Source organism: Protopterus annectens, chromosome 10.part0 (assembly GCF_019279795.1).
Source record: "Protopterus annectens isolate FY-2018-M chromosome 10.part0, PAN1.0, whole genome shotgun sequence".
NCBI lineage: Eukaryota > Metazoa > Chordata > Ceratodontiformes > Protopteridae > Protopterus > Protopterus annectens.
In genome coordinates this window covers 1,070,490,761-1,070,510,272 of record NC_056744.1, presented here as the reverse complement: position 1 = coordinate 1,070,510,272, position 19,512 = coordinate 1,070,490,761, and the positions used below count along the sequence as shown (strand labels likewise).

The 19,512-nt window shown below is 43.2% G+C and overlaps 1 protein-coding gene across 4 annotated transcripts in view; it reads left to right on the top strand.

Moving 5' to 3' along the window:
* Positions 1-19,512, top strand: part of ANKRD13C (ankyrin repeat domain 13C) — a 714,089-nt gene that overhangs the window by 179,233 nt on the left and 515,344 nt on the right. For all 4 annotated transcript variants that reach the window (XM_044085814.1, XM_044085812.1, XM_044085813.1 and 1 more), the window contains exon 5: positions 1,301-1,346. In XM_044085814.1, coding sequence (XP_043941749.1) covers positions 1,301-1,346 — 46 coding nt within the window. The remainder of the gene's footprint in view (positions 1-1,300; positions 1,347-19,512) is intronic.

The window sequence follows — 19,512 nt, the reverse complement described above, 5'->3', positions numbered from 1 at the left end:
AGAAGCGACAGCATCCGCAGAAATCCCAAGACTCTGGTATTCAGGCCGACTGAGGGATGCCTGCAGGCAGATAACCCAAATGTGATGACTGCAACAGTGAATACACTCTAACATCTGCATTTATGGTAAGTGTACACAACTGTACTTTCCTAATCCTCTTTGGTGACATCATGTTGACTGACATTCATGGGTGGTGCTTTTATTTGCAGCAGAAATTGAAAAGCCCCTGAAGTAGGAAGGCTAATCCATGTTGGCTGTATGGCTAAAGCACTGCCCACAAATGATATTCAGGAGGTTACAGAGAGCCTTTGACAGACCTTAATCTTGCAACAAGCCCATAGGACCCCTAAACGATCAATAACAGTTTGGCCAGCAGTTCTATCCTGATAGGCAGCAGCAGCAACTGTATCACTAGAGCAGAGGCCTTTATAGTTTTCAGGGCAGTAAGCAGCCATCCTTACTCCCTTAACACCCATCCTTGGCAGGAGATAGCCTAGAGGAGTTTCCCTTCCACATATCAGCATGGTGCACCATCATCACCATTGGTATGTTGGTAAGGGACCTGATAGTCAGAGACTGTTGGTTGATTGGTTTCCTTGCAGTCATAAGCAGGCCCCAAGAAAGGAGGACAGAAAGTCATCAGCATCATACTTTTGTTTCTGGGCCATAAATGTGTAGGAATATATTGCTAAGTGTCTGTTTTAAAGAAGATGCATGTTGGAGGGACCCATTCTAAACCACTTGAATTGTTACACTGGACCCTTCAGTCTGTCCTCCATTTGTTGTCGAGGACTTTGGGTGCAATTTTGTTGATGCTTCCACATGCAGGCTGATGCATAAAGGTTGAGCCAAGTGTCACTTAAAAGTTTGTAATCAACATTCACTGCTTCGCGTTGTCTTACTTATTCTGGTGGAATCCTCTACCCCTTTATGATCAGTATCTAAAGTCATCACAGAATTCTGCTAATTATGTGTTATTAAAACAAGCCTCTGTATAATCGGTGAGTTTTCAGTGTGATAGCTGATGAACCATGAAACTTCATTTCAATAGTAATAGAAGACAAAGTGTGTGTGGGAGATGAGAAGGTGTGAAACAGAAGGCAATATATGCCAGAGAAGTGGAGACTATAACAAGGCATGCTACATAATAAGTTTTATATTGGGAGACAATTTGCTTAATTCAAGTTTTGTTGTTAAAGAACCTAACAGAAGAGAATGAAAGACTGGTTTAATGGTAGCAAGGATCCTCTTGATGGCCTTCAATATTTCTTTTCATACATCTGATTTTTTTTTCTTTCAGCTTGGTAACTTCTATCTAGAGCTTCACTGGGATTTTCAAAGCTGGGGTAAGGAAATTATTTTTTAAGTCTTTGGTGGAGTTTGCATTGTTATGGCTTTTTCGCTGTCAGATCATATAACAAATGATGTTCGTTTTTAAGTCTGTTTATAAACATGATGTGTTACTGTCATGACTTTTGATGTTAAGCATGATTAATGCATTGTGGTGTACCTAAAAAGAAAAATCCAAGGGAAATACAGCAATATATGTGATGTTTATCACAGTTAGGTCTCATTTAAGTGTAAGCACTGATGTTCATCATTAGATCTCTCTTTCAGTAACCTAAGCTTTATGGAACATATCCCACCAAGGAGCAGATGTCCAGCCGGTATTCAAAAGCATTTGGGCGTCTTCCATTTGCACTGCATGTCCAAAGGAGCACAAGGGCATACTGATAGCAAATCAGATGTATGGGCACCAAAAATCCAGAATTTTCTTGCCATTGAAGATACCAGTCAGACTGTCTTTGCTGTGTCTTCAGTGGCTAATCTGTCACCATGTTCCTACTTTTAGGCAAAATATCACTCTAGGGGCCTTCCTTCCATTTTTGTGAAAAAATTGGTTTCATTTTTGCTTATGTCTAGGGGAAAAAGGGGAGTGTCTGTGGATGGCAGATTATGTGTAAAGATTCCCCACTCTGCTCAGCTTGTTGTTTTTCATTTACTCCTAATACTGATCAGAAGTTGTTTCAGCTCCTTTAATATTCATCTATAGTACCAGCAACTTGAGGCTTTCATGAAACAGACAGTCTCTGATGCCAGTACTTCAGATGCCCCCCTTCTGGTTTCCAAAAAAAGAAGACCGTAAGAGAAGCCCATGAAGCAACTGCTTCTTCATCCTTTCTTCCCAGGCCCTTGATGGGAAAATCAAATATGGCTATCTCTGCGTCATTGGACCATCCATCTCCTTCTGACACCTCTAGTACTGCTCCTCAGAACGCCTCTAACGGTTGGGAGTCTAACAGATATTCAAAGGCCAGACATACAATGAAGTGAGAGCCTCACCTGGTGATCTAGGAGGGGACAGATGAGATTCCCTAAAGTATTTGTCAAACAAGAGCTTCCAGTATGGCTGCACACTAATCGTACTGCTTAATTTAATTTCTGTCAATATGAAAACAGAAACTGAGGACTTCCATTGAAACTGTTATTTGGGTAAAATTCAGTTACTGGCTACCAAGTATACTGTCTATATACCAGCAGGGAGAAAATCAGAAAACCTGAAAGGTCATCAGCCAGAAAAGATGAAGAGAAAACACTGACTGGGAAGGAATCCTGAAGCTGTTCAGCAAAAAGCAGTTCAGGCTTCAGCTTTGGTTCAAGAGATGGCTTCCAGTAACTTAGAGGGAAAAATAAAACAAATGTACTCAGAGGTGAATAAATAAATGAAACATTGAAGGAATATATCAGCGCCTGCGACAAAAAGACTGGGAAAATAGAAGCTTTAACTAGAGATTCAGTGATTAAACTGCAAAAATCAGAGGTTGAAATGATGAGAAGACTGAGTGTGAGGCTTAAGAAGAGCAGTTTAAAAGAAATAAGAAAGTATAAGACAGCAGGCAGAGAGAGAACCTGAGATTTCCTGCTGTATCAGAGAAACTAACTGAAAAGAACAGACTGCATTAATTTTATGAAAGCTGAAGTAAGCAACTGAACTGCTGTTTCACAGCAGGATTTATTAGTTGAAAGGGCATATCAAGTTTATACTCCAAACCTGGCCATGAGAAAGCACCAAGACCCATATCAGTAAAGATTCAGTCATACCAGCAAAAGGAGTTGATCCTGACAAAACTGTGGCAGAAGGGAAGAGTATTAAAAACTGGAGACAGCAGAGTGTTGTGGAAAATTTTTATTCAGAAGAGAAGCAAATCTATCCCTGCAGTCCTGGAATGTCAGGAAGCATGTGTGAGATAATAGATTTTTTTCCCTGTGGGATTGAAAACATTTTTGATGCAGAACAGGCTAAGGAGGAAAATAAAAAATGTTTATCCAACAAAATGTGAATTAGCAAGCAGGAGACTCTCCTTCTCCTTCTGACAGTAAAGTTGATAGAGAGACTTTGCCAGTGAATCATTTTCCAGTGTTTCAAAGGAAAGTGTTTGAGAGAGAGAGAAGCAGAATAACTGATCAGACTCTGAAGTACCTTGGACTTTTCAGAATCTAATGTTGAGAGATAGAGATGATCAGGATGAGGACTAGCAACATTGAAATTGGTGAATGAATGTGATAAATAGCATCAGTAGTATTTGTAAAATATGGCATTGCAGCAAAAAGTGGCTGAGGAAAAAAACGGAAGTTTGTTGCTTTGATAAACTTGAGTGGACTGTAAAGCACAACTCCCACCTAAGTAACTGTAAGTAGAACAGTCTTTGTTCTAATTGGCATTTGTATAACATATTTCATGATATAAAACTGCATGTTATTATTGTAAAGTTTTGTATAGCATACAGTAGAGTATTTTAAATGTTGGCGGGGGTCTTTTCAGTGATTGTCATGTATTAAAAAAAAATAAACACGTACACTTTTTAGTTGTAAGAAATGTATGTTTTACAATATAACAAGTGAAGAAGGGCTGAACAGAAGCAAGTTTAAGTTAATATAATGCTGTGAATTGACTGGTGGAGTGTAAAGGTTTGTTGATTGCATGTTGAACCAAGGTAATACTTTCCCTTGTGTGGATATGTAAATTAATGTCTTTGGTTTAAGCTGTAAACAATTTTTTTGTAACCAGTTAAGCATGAAAAGTAAAACAAAATGATGAAAGCCATGACAAATGCTAAACTTCTTGCATCTACAAAGATAGTAATTCGTTTTTTCCATTAGCAAATGTTCTCAGTGAGAGAAGTCTGCAACTGAAGGTAGTCAGGAATTCTGTACATTCTGTTACGAGTGTGAGTGTGCAGAGATTCCTTTGTACCTCTGCAAGTTCATTTTTTTCATCATTGCTGACTATTACATGGAAACAAGCTGTCTACAGGCGAAAGCAATTAGTCTTGAGAGTTTAGAGAATTCTTTGGAAATGGAACATTCAAAGGTACAATGAAAAGCAGTTAAGTGGAAAAATATTTGAAGTTATGGGGAATGAATAAGAGTTACTAGGCTCCCCAGCAGCCTTAATACTTTAATCCATGTAATACGACAGTTCATATTTTAGTTTCAGTTAAAGGTAGCCAAGGCACTTCATTTATGGTTAAAAGTTAGTATTTTCTGAAAGCATACAAGCTGTTCACACTTGGGAAGGAATAGAGATGAGAACAGAATAGACAACAATTGGTGTACGTGGGAACACAGGCTGTAAATAAGTGCAGTAGCATGGGTAACCTTAGTTTTTAGATTAGGTTATGTTTTTGTGTGTGCAGCTGTAGATTTGGGGCAGTTATCTGGAGGGTCAAACTTCATTTGTTAAACGTGCACATATAGGGTTGCCACCTTTCATCGTGGCTAAAACCGGAGTAAAGCCACACCCCTCACATCATCAGTAACCCCGCCCATCCCACCCCATCCCCTGCCCGCATTCTGCCCATTTTGTGATGTCACGATAACATCACTCGACGAGGAATGCCCTCTTTTCCCATTCCTGCTGCCTGCTTTCGGTTGATTTGCTATGGCTAAAAAAAAGCATAATAATTTAGCCGATTTACAAACTCCGATAGTCTGTTTCCTTTTTTAAACCAAATACAGGAGTTTGTACAGTGTTTTCCGGATTACCGGAGAATCAGTTTGGTTTCCAGGTAGTCCGGAAAAAAAATGGAGGTCTGGCAACCCTATGCATATAGTGTTTTGTTGTAAGGTAATAGAGAATTGTGGTGTTGTGAAAATGTGCTTAGCTTTTTGTTATAAGGTTTTTACTAAAGCAAACAGTCTTGAAGTGTGACATGGGTTCAGATGGAGATGAAAAGAAATAGCTGTTTAAAGATCAGCCTGCCAAACATTAGTATGCGTGTGTAAGACGAAAGCTGGAAGTACACATTCACTAGTGGCCATAAAAAAAAATTGAAGGGGTTAAAAACCACATAGAAACTGAGAACCTTCTTAAAATACAGTGCATTTCCTATAGTGACAGATATGTAAAACTCAGTGTACATACAGTTTTCCAGTAAGAATAAACAAATCTGCAAAGTACACATTTCAAGCCTAGACATAAAAAAGGCAGAGGGAAGGATAAAAATCCAAAAAGGTTTCTTACCTGACCTCTGTAGCTGAAGTAAACCAGAGGAGAAGAGCAGCCTTGTAAGAGATCCCCCTTTTTTTGGCACAAGAAAACTGAATGATTCTTTTGTGTGGGCTTGAGAAGCAGTTCTAGTCCTGCCAGGTGATTTGTTCCTTTATACCCATAGACAGACAGTGGGAGGAGCTCTGAGCATTGATAGACTGCTAGAGGACGTGTAGCAAGGAACTACTACGCATGTGCCAGTGTGTTCTGTGAACATGTAATGTTATAGGTAAGTAGGACTTGTGCAGTTGTACTCTTCTATTCGTAGTAACTTGAAATGTAGACGGCCTTACAGGTGTAAACAAAAAGGAAAGAGTACTGAATTACATTAAGCAATGCAGAGTGCACATAGCACTTTTGGAAAGAAATGAATGTGTGAATTTGGCAATGGATTTCAAGATGGTTAGAATATCAAGGACATAGGAAAAGGGAATTAATGATTCTTAGAGGGGCCCCAGTAGTGGTAGAAGAGGAAAATTAAGACAGGAATGTAGATTTGTGACCATAAGGGGCTATTGGCAAGAGGATGATTATGCTGGCATGTATTTGTTCCACCAAAAACTGTTTATGAAGCTTAAGAAAATTTTGTGAGAGATCAGGTTTCAGCAGGGGATAGTACTTGTAAGTGGGTACTGGAACTTGATTTGGGATAGTAGGAATGCATCAGGGGGATCTAGAAGGATAAGTATAACAAGAGAGGCTAGATTTCTGAAGAAAGTTAGAAAATGTTTGGTATAGAGGATGTGAAGTCAGTAGTAGGAACTCTTACAGAATTTACATATTATTCCTGAAGGTACAGTAACTTGGCTAGACTGGATAGTATCTGCATTTAAATGAAAGCCTTGACACACATCCAGTAGCCATTTTGGATCATAAAACCAATAAAAATAGAGTAGTGAAGTAAAAATGAGATGCTGGCACTTTCCCACTTACCTGTTAAAAAGAGGAGTGTTTAAGTAATAGGTAGTGGAAATTTTTAAAGTTATGAAAGATAAAAATTCCTTCATAAGGAATAGTTGGTGATGGGGATAAAATGAAAATGGAGTTGAAAAATAGGGTAAAAGTAAAAAAGAGAGAGAGAACTAAGATTTTATAGGAATGATTTAGGGAAACTGACAAAGGTTAAAGTATTGAGAGGTGGATCTCTCTGAACAAGAGGAAGAACTGCAGTGATGAAGAATCAATAAGGGAGTATTTAGATAATATGCACGAGTTTAGAACAGTTGCTGCTAAGATGCTGTTTTTCTGCCTCCAAAGCACAAAAACCTTTAGCATAGCAACTTAGGCAACAGAAAGTAGAGATGGTCGTCACCAAACTTGCGCTGTCTGACAAGGGAAAAAAAACAGAGATCCTATAAAGGTACTGGAGTTGTTTCAGAAATTTTATGAATATTTGTATTAAGCAGAAGAATGTGGGAGCACAAATTGAAATATTTATGGAAGACTAAATGCCAAGATTAGAGGAATTTAAGGCTCAACAAGTGATGTTTTCGTAGGAGGTGATGAGATAAGACGGTGATGTATAATCAAGCTGCAGGGAAGTCGCAAAGAAAAGATGGTATTCCCATGAAAGTCTGGAAGTTAGGAGGGAAGGAAGTGATAAAGCTGTGAAGATTTTAATATTTTAAAAAGAGGTGGTAGCACCACCATCTTGGAATAAAGCTGTGGTGGCTGTATTACCCAGAGGGTAAAGGCCTTTCAGACACTGCCTTATGTAGACAGATTTCAGTTTTAAACCATGATTATAAAGCGTTTGTTTATATTAGCTAAAATAATTTTAAAGATGTTTCCAGTATTGGTAGATATAAAAAAAAAACTCAACACTTGCCTTTGCTGGTGAAGTGGAGTATTTTGAGGGAGAGTATCTCCTGTGTGAGATGGTACCTCCTTTGTCATTCACCTTCCTTGTCCTATTGAGTCTTGGGTGCCATGGTCTGGAATCCTGTTTTCTCCTGTTCAGCCTTGATTTTCTTCGTGTTTCACTGTTGCAGTCATTACATTTGGGTAATTGGCCTGATTAACCAAGTCTTGGGCCCTACGTCGGATGCTGTCCCTTCTTCCATGACGTCAGGTCGTCAGGGGTATAAAACATGCAGCTGACGGCATTACATCAGTCTTTCTTACCATGCAGTGCCAAAGCAGAAGCAGTTCGCAAGTGCCGGTCGGCCGACTCCTGAAATTTTTGTTTTCAAGTTTCAGAACTGAAGTCTTCAACTTAAGGCCAAGTACCCCGTTGGGGAAACTTTTTCTTGCTCCTTACCGATGTCAGTAAAAGTTAATAATTGCATTACTTGTGGAAAGCAAATACCTCATAAAGATTTTAATTCGTACTGTATTCCTTGCCTAGGCCCTGACCGCGATGTACCTTGCTGTCGGTTTTGTGTTTTATTTAATCAGCGCACTATCCATCGTCTGTACATTTTTGCCTCTAATTATTTCGGTTCTCAGTTTAATTATCCAGAAATGTCATTGATTAACTTTCTGATTACCGGAATTCCAAAAAACTGAAAAGATAAAGACAGAGACAGGCCGCCGAGGTCCAAAACTGCCGACAACGCTTCTCCTAAGCCAGTCGCCAGTTCGCCGGTACTCAGTGAGGCACTTTCGCAGCCCCTGATACCCACTACTTCAGATTCACAGGTCTCTACTGAGACCCATTCGGAGTCCGGTATGCTGCGAGATGCTTCACCTACGGAACCCACGGATGTCTCTACCTTGGATGGGTCCGGAGCCGTTGTGCAGGCACCGGCTTCTGAGGGTGTATTCAGGCCTACAGACTTGCATATTAAATAGACACACCGCCTTCATTACTAAGGCCTAAATCTCGATCCATGTCTAAAACACTGATGCCCAGGCCACATGTTCAAGCCCCTATGCCTAAAAAACAAATGATAAAAATGGCTGAAGATCTAATTTCTCTAATCAGGGGTAGTTACCCCCCCCCCCCCCTCTGAGGCCTAGGGCTGAATTTGATTGTGAATCTTCTGATCAAGATTCTGTTTCTTCTGACTCTTCTACTGACCTGGATTTGTCCATAACTACTTAAGAAGATTCCGATGCAGAGGACTCCGTTCCCTCTGCTTCCCCTCCTGAGGACTTTCTTTTGGGGAAACTTTACATGCTTTAAGGGAGCATTTCCACTGGGAAAGCCAGGAATTTTCTGTCTCAAAAAAGAGGCTTAGGGATTTCCTGCTTCTGCCTCAGCATAGGCCTTTGGCTATACCTCCTGTACTAGACATTGTTGTTGTGTTCACGGAATCCAGTTTGGCCCCTGATTCCCTGCCTCCGGCTCCTAGTAAACCTGACAGATATTACAGGGTTCCTGATTCCTGACCGATATTACAGGGTTCCTGATTCCCACAAGTTCCTTTTCAAAAATCCCGTTGCAGATCCAGAAACCATTTCTCAGGGGCCCAAAGGCATTAAGGCTTCTACTGCTAAAAATCCTACCCCTTCTGATAGAGATTCCAGGGCGCTGGATAGATGGGGTAAAAAGGTTTATACTTCTGCAACCTTGGCAATCAGAGCATTAAACTGCCAATTTCATATGTTAAAATATCAACAGCATATTACTGGACTGCTTAAACAGAAAATTGTCAATTCCTGACTATGTGGAGAATAAAGATTTACAGGATTTAATGCATTCTGCTGAACAAGTTGGAAAACATACTTTGCACTGTGGTTTTGATTCTTAGAGGCCTCCTGCAGGGCCTCTGTTACTGGGTCTGTGCTTAGAAGGCATGCTTGGCTTAAGGAGCAATCTTTGCCTGATCATGTTAAAGCTAAATTGTTGGATGCTCCTTTAAATTAGGACCGCCTGTTTGGCAGTAAGGCTGAAGAAGTTCTAAAAAAGATGGAAGACAAAGCTAAATCTATGCAAACTGTTAAAGATTTCTTACAAGTACAACCTCCAAGATTTAGTAGGCATTGGCTTACTAAGAATTGGTCCTTTCCAGCCCCTTCCAGATCCTCTCAAGCCAAACCCAGATGCAGCAAAAACACCAGGCTTCAGTCCCAGGGTACTCTCAGAGCTAAGCAGTGGGGGGCCTCCACTTCCAAATCTGGAAATAACAAGACACCCCCCCTACATTAAACAGTCTCAATGACTTCCTTTTAAATTTACCAAGCACTTATCTTTCAACTGCCCCTTTGGGGGGAAAGATTGCTCTTCATGCAGAGCTGGGAACTCATAACCCAAGACAAATGAATAGTGTCCCAGGGATACAGATTTCATTTCCACATGTTGCCAATACCAAATGGGTGGCCAGACCTGCCCCCAAATCAGTGGGCAGAAGCTTAAAAACAAGTACTTTCTCTCTTAAACAAGGGGGCTATTTGACTGGTGCCAGAAGAGGAAAAGGGACAAGGTTTTTATTCAAGACTTTTCTTGGTACCCAGAAAAGACAAATCATGGCATCCAATCCTGGTCCTGTCTGCTCTAAACACCTTTCTGGAGATTCCAAAATTCAAGATGCTGACTCTTCACCAGTTACTTCCTATGCTAGGCAAAGACACTTGGTTGGCAACTCTAGATTTAAAAGAAGCATACCTGCACATCCCAATCAGGGAATCTTGCAGAAGATACCTACGCTTCAAAGCAGGCTACTTGCGTCATCAGTTCTCTGCACAGCCCTTTGGCTTGTCTACTATGCCCAAGGTATTCACAAAGTGCTTGGCTCCAGTTATTGCATTTTGCAGGCAAATAAATATTCAAATATATCCATGCCTGGACGATTGTCTAATTCAGGCTGTAACCCAGGGCATACTTTTAAATCATCTGGCATTGGTAAAAGGGTTCTAACTTGTCTAGGGTACACCATAAATGAAAAGAAATCACAACTGGTACCCTGTCAACAAATTACATTCCTGGGTGCAAGCTTGAATACAATTGCCCAGATGGCTTTCCTCACACCAGAGAAGCAAATTCATTTGGTAACTTCAAACAAGTGGCCACAAAAACCCTGCTATCTGCAAGACAAATACTGCAAACCTTGGGATTCATGGCCTCCTGCGTTCTTCTAATTCCATATGCAAGACTGCATATGAAGAAACTACAGTGGTATCTAAAAAGTATGTGGAGTCAACATTGTCACAGCCTGGAAACAATGATTCCTATCGTACCTTGCCTACGCCTGGAGATCCTATGGTGGCCATAAGCCTGCCACCAAAACAAGGGATTACCATTTACACTACCTTCTGCTGCCCAAACCCTAACTACAGATGCATCAGACTATGCATGGGGGGGGGGGGGGCTCACCTGTCAGGGAAGTGCATTCAGGGCAAATGGAACCCAAATCAAATGCACCTACATGTCAATCAAAAAGAAATGTTAGCTGTACAGAATGCTCTGACAGCTTTCAATGACTACATTCTTCCAGGACAATTAATGGTAAAGATGGACAACACCACGGTTATGTGATACATAAACAAGCGGGGGAGTACACATTCCTACCTTCTCTGCAGACTAGCCATAGCATTGTGGAACACAGCCCTGAGCTACCAAGTGCATCTACAAGCTCAATTCCTGACAGGAAAATTGAATACACTGGCAGATTGACTAAGCAGAAACCTCATGGACCCACATGAGTGGAAACTGGAACCACGGATTTTCAACATGTTGACAAACAAATGGGGGAGCCCAGATATAGATCGGTTTGCCTCCCCCAAGAAGTACCAGTTGGTCAAGTTTTGCACAAGGACTTCCCACAAACAAGCCTGGAAAGTGGATGCTCTGTCCTTCAGCTGGAAAAATCTGTCAGTCTACGCTTTTCCCCCCTCTGCAACTGCTCTCCAAAGTTCTACTAAAAGTCAAACAGGACAAACCAAGGATGATTTTGATTGCTCCAGACTGGCTGCGCCAAAACTGGTACCCCCTCCTGCGCAGTGTGTTGCAAATATCTCCATGGCACCTGCCTCAGACCCCTTCGCTGCTGTCTCAGAAGGAGAACCAAATTCTGCACCCTCAGCTTCCAGCATTAAACCTTGCAGTCTGGCTAATCACTTAAATTCACCCTTATCCCTCACCAAACCTGTGATGGATGTCATCTTGGAGACGAGGAGACCTAGTACTAGAAAATCTTATGCTGACAAATGGAAAAGATTCTGTGCCTGGAACTAGTCTTTAGGGATGAGCACAGCAGCGCCCAATTTACCTCAGATTTTGCGATACTTAACTGAGATGCTTCACAAGGGCCTGTCTTTTTCCTCCATTAAAATCCACGCCTCAGCTATTTCAGCTCACTATAACATGGAGCCACCCCTCTTCACTCATCCTCTGCTCAAGCAGTATTTCAGAGGGGCAAAAAACTTGAGACCACCCAGGAGAGCTCCACCCCCTGCCTGGGACCTTAACTTTGTTTTGGAGAAACTCACTCTACCTCCTTTTGAGCCAGCTGCTACTGCAGTCTTAACATTTCTTTCTTGGAAAACAGCCTTCCTTTTAGCAATCACTTCAGCTAGAAGAATATCTGAATTACAGGCCCTTATGTCAGTGGAGTCTTTCATCATCTTTCATGCTGACAGGGTATCTCTCAGGACAGATCCATCCTTCATGCCCAAGGTTGTTTCCAGTGTGGCTCTTAATCAGTCCATTCACTTGCCGACCTTCTTTCCCAATCCACAGAACAAAGGGGAATGGATTCTGCATTCATTGGATGTGCACAGACAACTAAGATTCTACTTGGACAGAACTAAATCTCGAAGAAATTCTGAACAATTGCTGGTAGCATTTGCTGCAGGGGCAGAGGGGAAGGCTATTTCAAAACAAACCATTTCTAAATGGATAAGCCATTGAATTCATTTCTGCTATAAGCACCATGGAAAACCTATCCCCCAGGGGATCAGATCTCATTCCACCAGGGCTGCATCTACTTCTGCAGCCTTTCTCAGAGGTGTCCCTACCAGGGATATCCTAGAAGCTGCTACCTGGAGTTCTGTGCATACTTTCAGCAAGCATTATCATTTACCAATTTTCTCTAAATCCAGAGCTGGCTTTGCCACTGCTGTCTTGCAGGGCCTTATAGCTGGCCCTAATTCTGTATAAACTCCTCCTCCCCAGCCATAGCTTTGGGAATCTACCCAAATGTAATGACTGCAACAGTGAAACATGAAGAACCTAGTACAGTTGTGTACAATTTCCATAAATGTAGATGTTCGAGTGTTTTCACTGTTGCAGTCCTGGTTACCCTCCCTGCAGCCCCCTAGAGTTTCTGACTATACCTCTACTTTCCTTTACAATGCTTAAAAGCCTTTTTGGTGTATTTGATTTTGGTTGGAGGTATACTTTTGTGTTTGTGTTTATTTGCTCCCCATTAGGAGGGCACCTGACATCTGGGGCAAGAAAAACTGATGTAATGACGTTGACTACATGTTTTATACCCCTGACTTCATGGAAGAAGGGACAGCCGATGCCAGACCCAAGACTTTGTTAATCAGGCCGACCAAGGGCAACCTGCCAGCAGATTACCCAAATGTAGTGACTGCAACAGTGAATACACTCTAACATCTACATTTATGGTAAGTGTACACAACTGTACTTTTCAGTTCTTAAGTTAAACTGTTTTTTTTTTTAACTTTTTAAAAAAGACTTGAGAAAGAAGATTGCATACTCAGTTGTCTTCAATGATAGATCATTTATTGGCAGATCACTGCTAAGTTAACTGAGTACATGTGGATAAGTGTGGGCTTTTATTAGGAAATTTTGATAGTGGGAACAGGGACAACTCCTCCCATGATGCCATAAGAGATGTGTGGGCTGAGGAGGGGTATGTTTAATGTGGCTCTTATATTGCCATGGTGGGTGTTACCATGCGTGTTTTGTGAGTTGGTCATTATTTTTACCAATTTAGTATATTTTATAAAAACATAGCACATCCAACGTCAAGTTACCCATTGTACAACATGTATACATTTAGGTCTAAATTACAATTTCTTATTTTACAGTCATAAGTCCAGCCATTTATATTCAGTGTCCAGCTGATGGATGACCCCTAATACAGATTTCATGTTTAGCATTAGTACAGATTTAATTAATTATTTTAGCTGAACACACAAAATTAAAATTAAAAATAAATACAAATATAAATATAAATAGATGAATAAAAAAATGAAAAGAAAAAATAAAAAAAACTAAAAAAATAAATAAATAATGGTGAACTTGGATCTGCCATGCTTTTGTAAATACTTCGTCAGATCTGCCTTTTCCAGAAACATAAAACTTAAGACATTATATAATGTATGTTGTATATATGTTGAATTACTTTAGTTTGCCATGTCCTAACATGTAGGATAACCACGCCTTCATGGCTCATTAAAGATGAGTGAAGAAGTGAATATCCTTTGTCCTGCCACGTGGGGCTAGCCCTTCAGTATCCTAATTTAAGAACAGCTGAGTGTGTACGAAAAACACAGTACCCATGGTTGGGGTAGTGTCCCATGGAACCAGTATACATTGACAATGTGGGCATTCACGTATGAGGATTATTTTTGTCCAAGAAACTACTGGGGTTATCAAAACTTTTTTGATTTTGGACCTGTATTAAGATTGTGAGCCAAGCAGAAGTGGGAAGAGATCCATGTGGGCTGATGAGCTATGCTCTTTTAGCATACTCAGGATTATATACCTTCCTGGGCAGTCGTTTTGTAAGTTTACTAAAATGTCATAGTGTGTGGTATCAGTTGGGTGCTTTTGTATAATGGAGTCTGTTTGGTGTTAGGTTGATACTTGTAGGTGCTCCATCATCTTATTTTTATATAATTTTATCATGCAGTTTAAAATTTGACCATCTAAAAAATCTTTGTGTGGAGCTAGGAACTAGACGGGAAAAAGTATGGATTGAGAATGGGTTTCCCATTGAGTGAGGAGCATCCAGCGGATGTAGCACACTCCGGGCCATAGAAAAATCTTGTCATAAAAATCGTATCTCCCTTTAATTTATCTCATTCATGTAGTCTCTTGTAGATATGAGAGGGGGGCTTAACTTTTTAGATCGGCCTTGTGGGGGGTTCAAATAAGTCTTTTGGTGTCTCGTAGTATTGAAGCTGGCTATAACAAGAATGAAGCTAGTAGACTTTTAATTCTTAAATTAGTAATCAACAAAATTTTGTGCCATCTCAGAGTGCGTGGGGTAAGTCGGGTGTTTTTACAGAATGAAGTGTCTTATTGGGGCTCTGTTTGACCACATGGTTGTTACTCTGTCTTTTCCTAATCTAAAATTATATGATTATAGGCTGGAACTGACTGAGGCAAGTATGGCACTGAGCAGAGAAATTTTTTATATTGAAAGGTGGGTGTATTGCATGATGTTAAGTTGTCATTCTCGCCTTCATTCTTGCTGGATGGGTTCGGAGCCGATCCTCGACTCTGACTCTGCCTATACTATAGCTCGAGAGCTATTTTTACCGGCTCAAGGCAGCCCTATATCCCACAATACCATGCGCTAACTCCCAGATCTCGTTTGCCGCTAAGCTGCGAGGTTGCCTTTTTTTACCGGCTCAGGTCAGTAAAAGAAATTTTTTCAGTAAGTCTTTGAATTTGAGAGTTTCTAGATTAGCTCCTTACATTAGTTCCCTATCTATTTTGTTTTACTTATTAGTGATATTTCGTTAAGCCCTACCCACCCCTTTAGTTAATTTTTATAATCGGGCCTACGGGCTTTAGTTTTTGTTTACTCCCCCGAATAGTGTTGTGGTTCTAGTCAGCCCCCTTAACTCCCCCTTGTGTGTAAGCGAGTGAGTGTGTGTGCTGACTGTGTTACTGTCCTTAGGGCATGTCCAAAGACGCTAAGGTCTTGGGATTCAAGAAGTGTCACTCGTGCTGTCACACTTCTTGCATCTACTACTTGTGGCCTTTGCACCTGCAGGACTCCTGTTCCGTCTGTCATGGATTTAGTTCGAGTCCTGCAGGAGCATTGTAATAAACTTATTTTGAGGGGCTTATTGAAGCCCGATGACTCCCCGTCCAAGTCTGGCTCGGGGAAGTCATCTAAGCCCGCCAAACCCTCGACTCCAGTTTCTGAGTCGAGGGCTGGCGAATCTGAGCTTGCTCAGACATCGGCTCCAGTCGGAGCCGATGTGAGCAAGACCGTATCCGCTCCGAAACCTGTATCGGAGCCGACTTCAGCTCGCAAGCGCTCTAGATCTCCCTCATTAGAGTCCGTCCGATCGGCTCCAATATCACTCCTTCTATCAGAGCGGAGTCATAGGACTCATTCCTCCAGGTTGTCTAGGCTTTCCGACCACGATATTGAGAGGGTAGTCGGTAGACTCATAAAATCTCAGGCACTGGCCCAAATGCTCCAAAGCCCGTCTCACCAAACTGTGGCTCCCTCGGTACCACCTTCGATTTCTCCTCCGACTCTCCAGTCGAGTTCGGAGCCGGAGTTTGTCGGAACTGTAACCTTGCCCATGTTGCTCCAAAGCCCGTCTCACCAAACTGTGGCTCCCTCGGTACCACCTTCGATTTCTCCTCCGACTCTCCAGTCGAGTTCGGAGCCGGAGTTTGTCGGAACTGTAACCTTGCCCATGTGGGAGCTGATACTTCCACTTTCGGCTCCGGCGTCATTGGCTCCGACCTCTTCATTGGTACCGTCCGTGGAGAGGTCCGGGCGCCGAGACTCCATTGTCTGCTCTGAGGGGGCGAGTGGCATCGGACCCTTGTCCGAGCCCACTCTCCCTCTTGGAGCATCGGCTCTGGTTAGATCGGGCCCGACATCATTCTCGGAGCCTTCTCTATCGGTGCCGGGGTCAGTTCAGGTGTCTTCGGAGCTGGGACTGTCTTCGGTGCCTGATGGGGGGGGCTTTCGAGGTGATGAGGAGCGTGCTGGATCCAGTGTCCGCTCCAAGGTTGGGTTCTTCAGATCCTTCCTCTACAGTGCCTGTTACGGTCTCTGGCCATCCTCTTGCAATTGATAGCAGAGATCCAAAGTGCAGGGTACCCACTTTGGGTGTCTCTTCCTCCTCCAAGGCCTCCCCTGAAGCTTCAGAGGAACCCCCTAGAAAAAAAAAGTGCAAGAGGAAGCACGTAGACTCCCCCGAGTCTCTCACTTCGGACACCGACTTGGATGAGTCTGAGGGTTCCCCGAGATCCCCCTCTGAGGATGTCTCCTTTTCAGACATCCTAGAGATCCTGAAACAAAGGGGGAATTGGTCCACCCTTAAGCCCTCCGAGGACGAGTCTGTTTACCTTGATGCTTTTGGGTCTCGCCCTTCCACCTCCTGGGTGTCTCCTCCTTTCAACCCACTGATGGAAGTAGTGGCCAGAAAGGCATGGGCAGCTCCTGACTCAATGGAACCTACCCCTAGGAGACCCTCTAAATTTATTTCTGCTCTGGAGGACAAACCATTTCTGACCAAAGGTGTCTCGGTAGATGCTATGGTGGTAGCAGCCACCACTAAGAAGGAATTAGCTGCTCCTTCTGTACCTGTTCATCCTCCTAACAGAGTCCAGGACCATGGACAGGTATGGCAAGTGGACATTTGCTTCAGCGACCTTTGCCATGCGATCGCTGAACTATTTGTCACTTCACCCGCCTTCAGAGAGATTTGCTCAAAGAACTGGGTGAAACCATACAGGATCCTTCTGCTGCGGGGTATCAGGACAAGATTAACTCCCAGCTGGCTACCCTAAACTCCATTGCCAACTCCTCCATGTGGCTTATCTCCAATTCAGCCGATGGAGCGAGTAGGGCCGCAGGCACAGGTGTTGCGTTGAGACGTCATGCCTGGATGCGACTCTGTAATTTTGCTGATCCCTTCAAGGTGTCCTTCACCAGCACCCCCTTTGATGGTTCAGAGTTGTTTGGACCTCAGGTAAAGAATACCCTCACCAGGTGCGAGCAAGATGGTAAGACTCTCTCTGCCGTGGGAGTCCATTTTTCCACACCATCTAGACCTTACCCTAAAGGTCAGAAGGGTGGAAAGATGTGGTTCTGCAAACCACAGGGAGTCGCGCCTGTCGCACGTGGTGAACTTCCCCCCCCAGAGGCAGAGGGGGGAATAATAATGGACGTCACCCCAGGGGCAGAGGGCTCCACAGAACCAGGGTTCCAGGGAATCCTTCCCTGACCAACCCTTTCAGCATCCCTGAGACGCTGCCCGACTGTCCACCTTCGGAGGCAGTCGGGGGAAGATTATCTCTGTACCCGGAAGCCTGGCAATCCCTCTCTCAGGACAATTGGGTACAGTTGATTATATCCGAGGGTTACAAAATCCCCTTCATTTCCCCTCCGATCCAATCGCCAAGACCCCTCCCAAACGTACCACCCGGACAAAGGGGTCAGGCACAGCTAGAAATAAAAAAGCTGTTAGAAAAAAGAGTCATCCAGGCAGTCCCAGCAGATCAGCTAGGATCCGGAATCTACTCCAGGTTCTTTTTGGTACCAAAAAGACAGGGGACTGGAGACGCATTTTGGACCTCAGCAGACTGAACAAGTCTGTGCAGAAGACAAAATTTCGGATGGTAACACTGCAGTCCATTCTACCCTTTTTGGGCAGAGACAACTGGATGTGCTCGTTAGACCTTCAGGAAGCGTACTATCATATAAAGATACACAGGCGCTCCAGGAGGTTTCTCCGCTTCCGGCTGGGAGCCAGTCATAACCAGTTCAGAGCCCTGCCCTTTGGTCTCACCACAGCCCCCCGGGTGTTCACCAAATGCTTGGCAGTGGTCATGGCTCACCTGAGACAAAAAGGATTCCAGGTGTTTCCATACTTAGACGACTGGCTCATTACTGCTACCACCAGACAGCATCTTATAATAGCCAGGGATTACACCATTCACATTTGCAACAAACTAGGTATTTCCATAAATTTTGCAAAATCCTCTTTGTCGCCTTGTCAGTCTATAAACTTTATAGGCGCCGTACTAAACACCAGAGACATGTCTGCAACATTACCACCTCCGAGGGTGACAGACATACGGCGGAATGTTCAGTTACTGTTTCAGTCCAACAGAATTCATGTCAAGTTCGTACTGAAAGCGTTAGGCCTCATGGCAGCGGCGATCCTTCTCCTTCCCTTAGCTCGCTTCCACATGAGAATTCTCCAGTGGATGCTTTTCTCTCAGTGGTCCTTTCAACAGCTCCCAATGACTCACAACATCTTGATAACCCCATCTTGCAAGAGACACCTCTCCTGGTGGATGGTCTCCCCTCAACTTCTTCAGGGCAGACCCTTTGTTCTCCCCCCTCCAGTTGCCACAGTGATAACGGATGCCTCCCTGATCGGGTGGGGGGGGGCATTATCAGGGCAGGACTGTCCAGGGCACATGGCAGCAATTAGAATGCCACCTGCACATAAATGTCCTGGAGATGAGAGCAGTGCTTTTATCGTTGCAAGCCCTTCAGGACTCTCTTCCCACCGGGACTATAGCAATTCAAACAGACAATATGTCTGTCGTGTGGTATATAAACAAGCAGGGCGGAACAAAGTCCTACCCCCTGTGTCTAGAAGCACTCAGACTTTGGCAATGGGCGATCTCCTCTCAACGGTTTCTGATGGCAACGCACATCCCCGGGAGGTCCAATGTCATAGCGGACAGACTGAGCAGAACAATTCTCATGCCTCACTAGTGGTCTCTAAGTCTAGCGGTAGCAGAGAGAATTTTTCAGAAGTGGGGCCAGCCTTGCTGCGACCTTTTCGCAACCCCTCAAAACAGCAAGTGCCTCGACTTCTTCACACTCTTCCTTCTACCAGGCCATCCCCCCAGAGACGCTCTCTTCCACGATTGGCCTCAGGGTCTTCTATACGCATTTCCCCCCTTTCCGCTGATTCCGCAATTAGTTCAGAAAGCAACCTCATGGAGATCCAAAATGATCCTCATTGGCCCTTATTGGCCTCGACAAGTATGGTTTCCGTTCCTGCACAGTCATCTACTGGAACAGCCCTGGCATCTGGAACCCCTTCCAGACCTTTTGACCCATCTAACGGGCAAGCTGCACCAGTCTCTTCGTTCCCTCAACCTC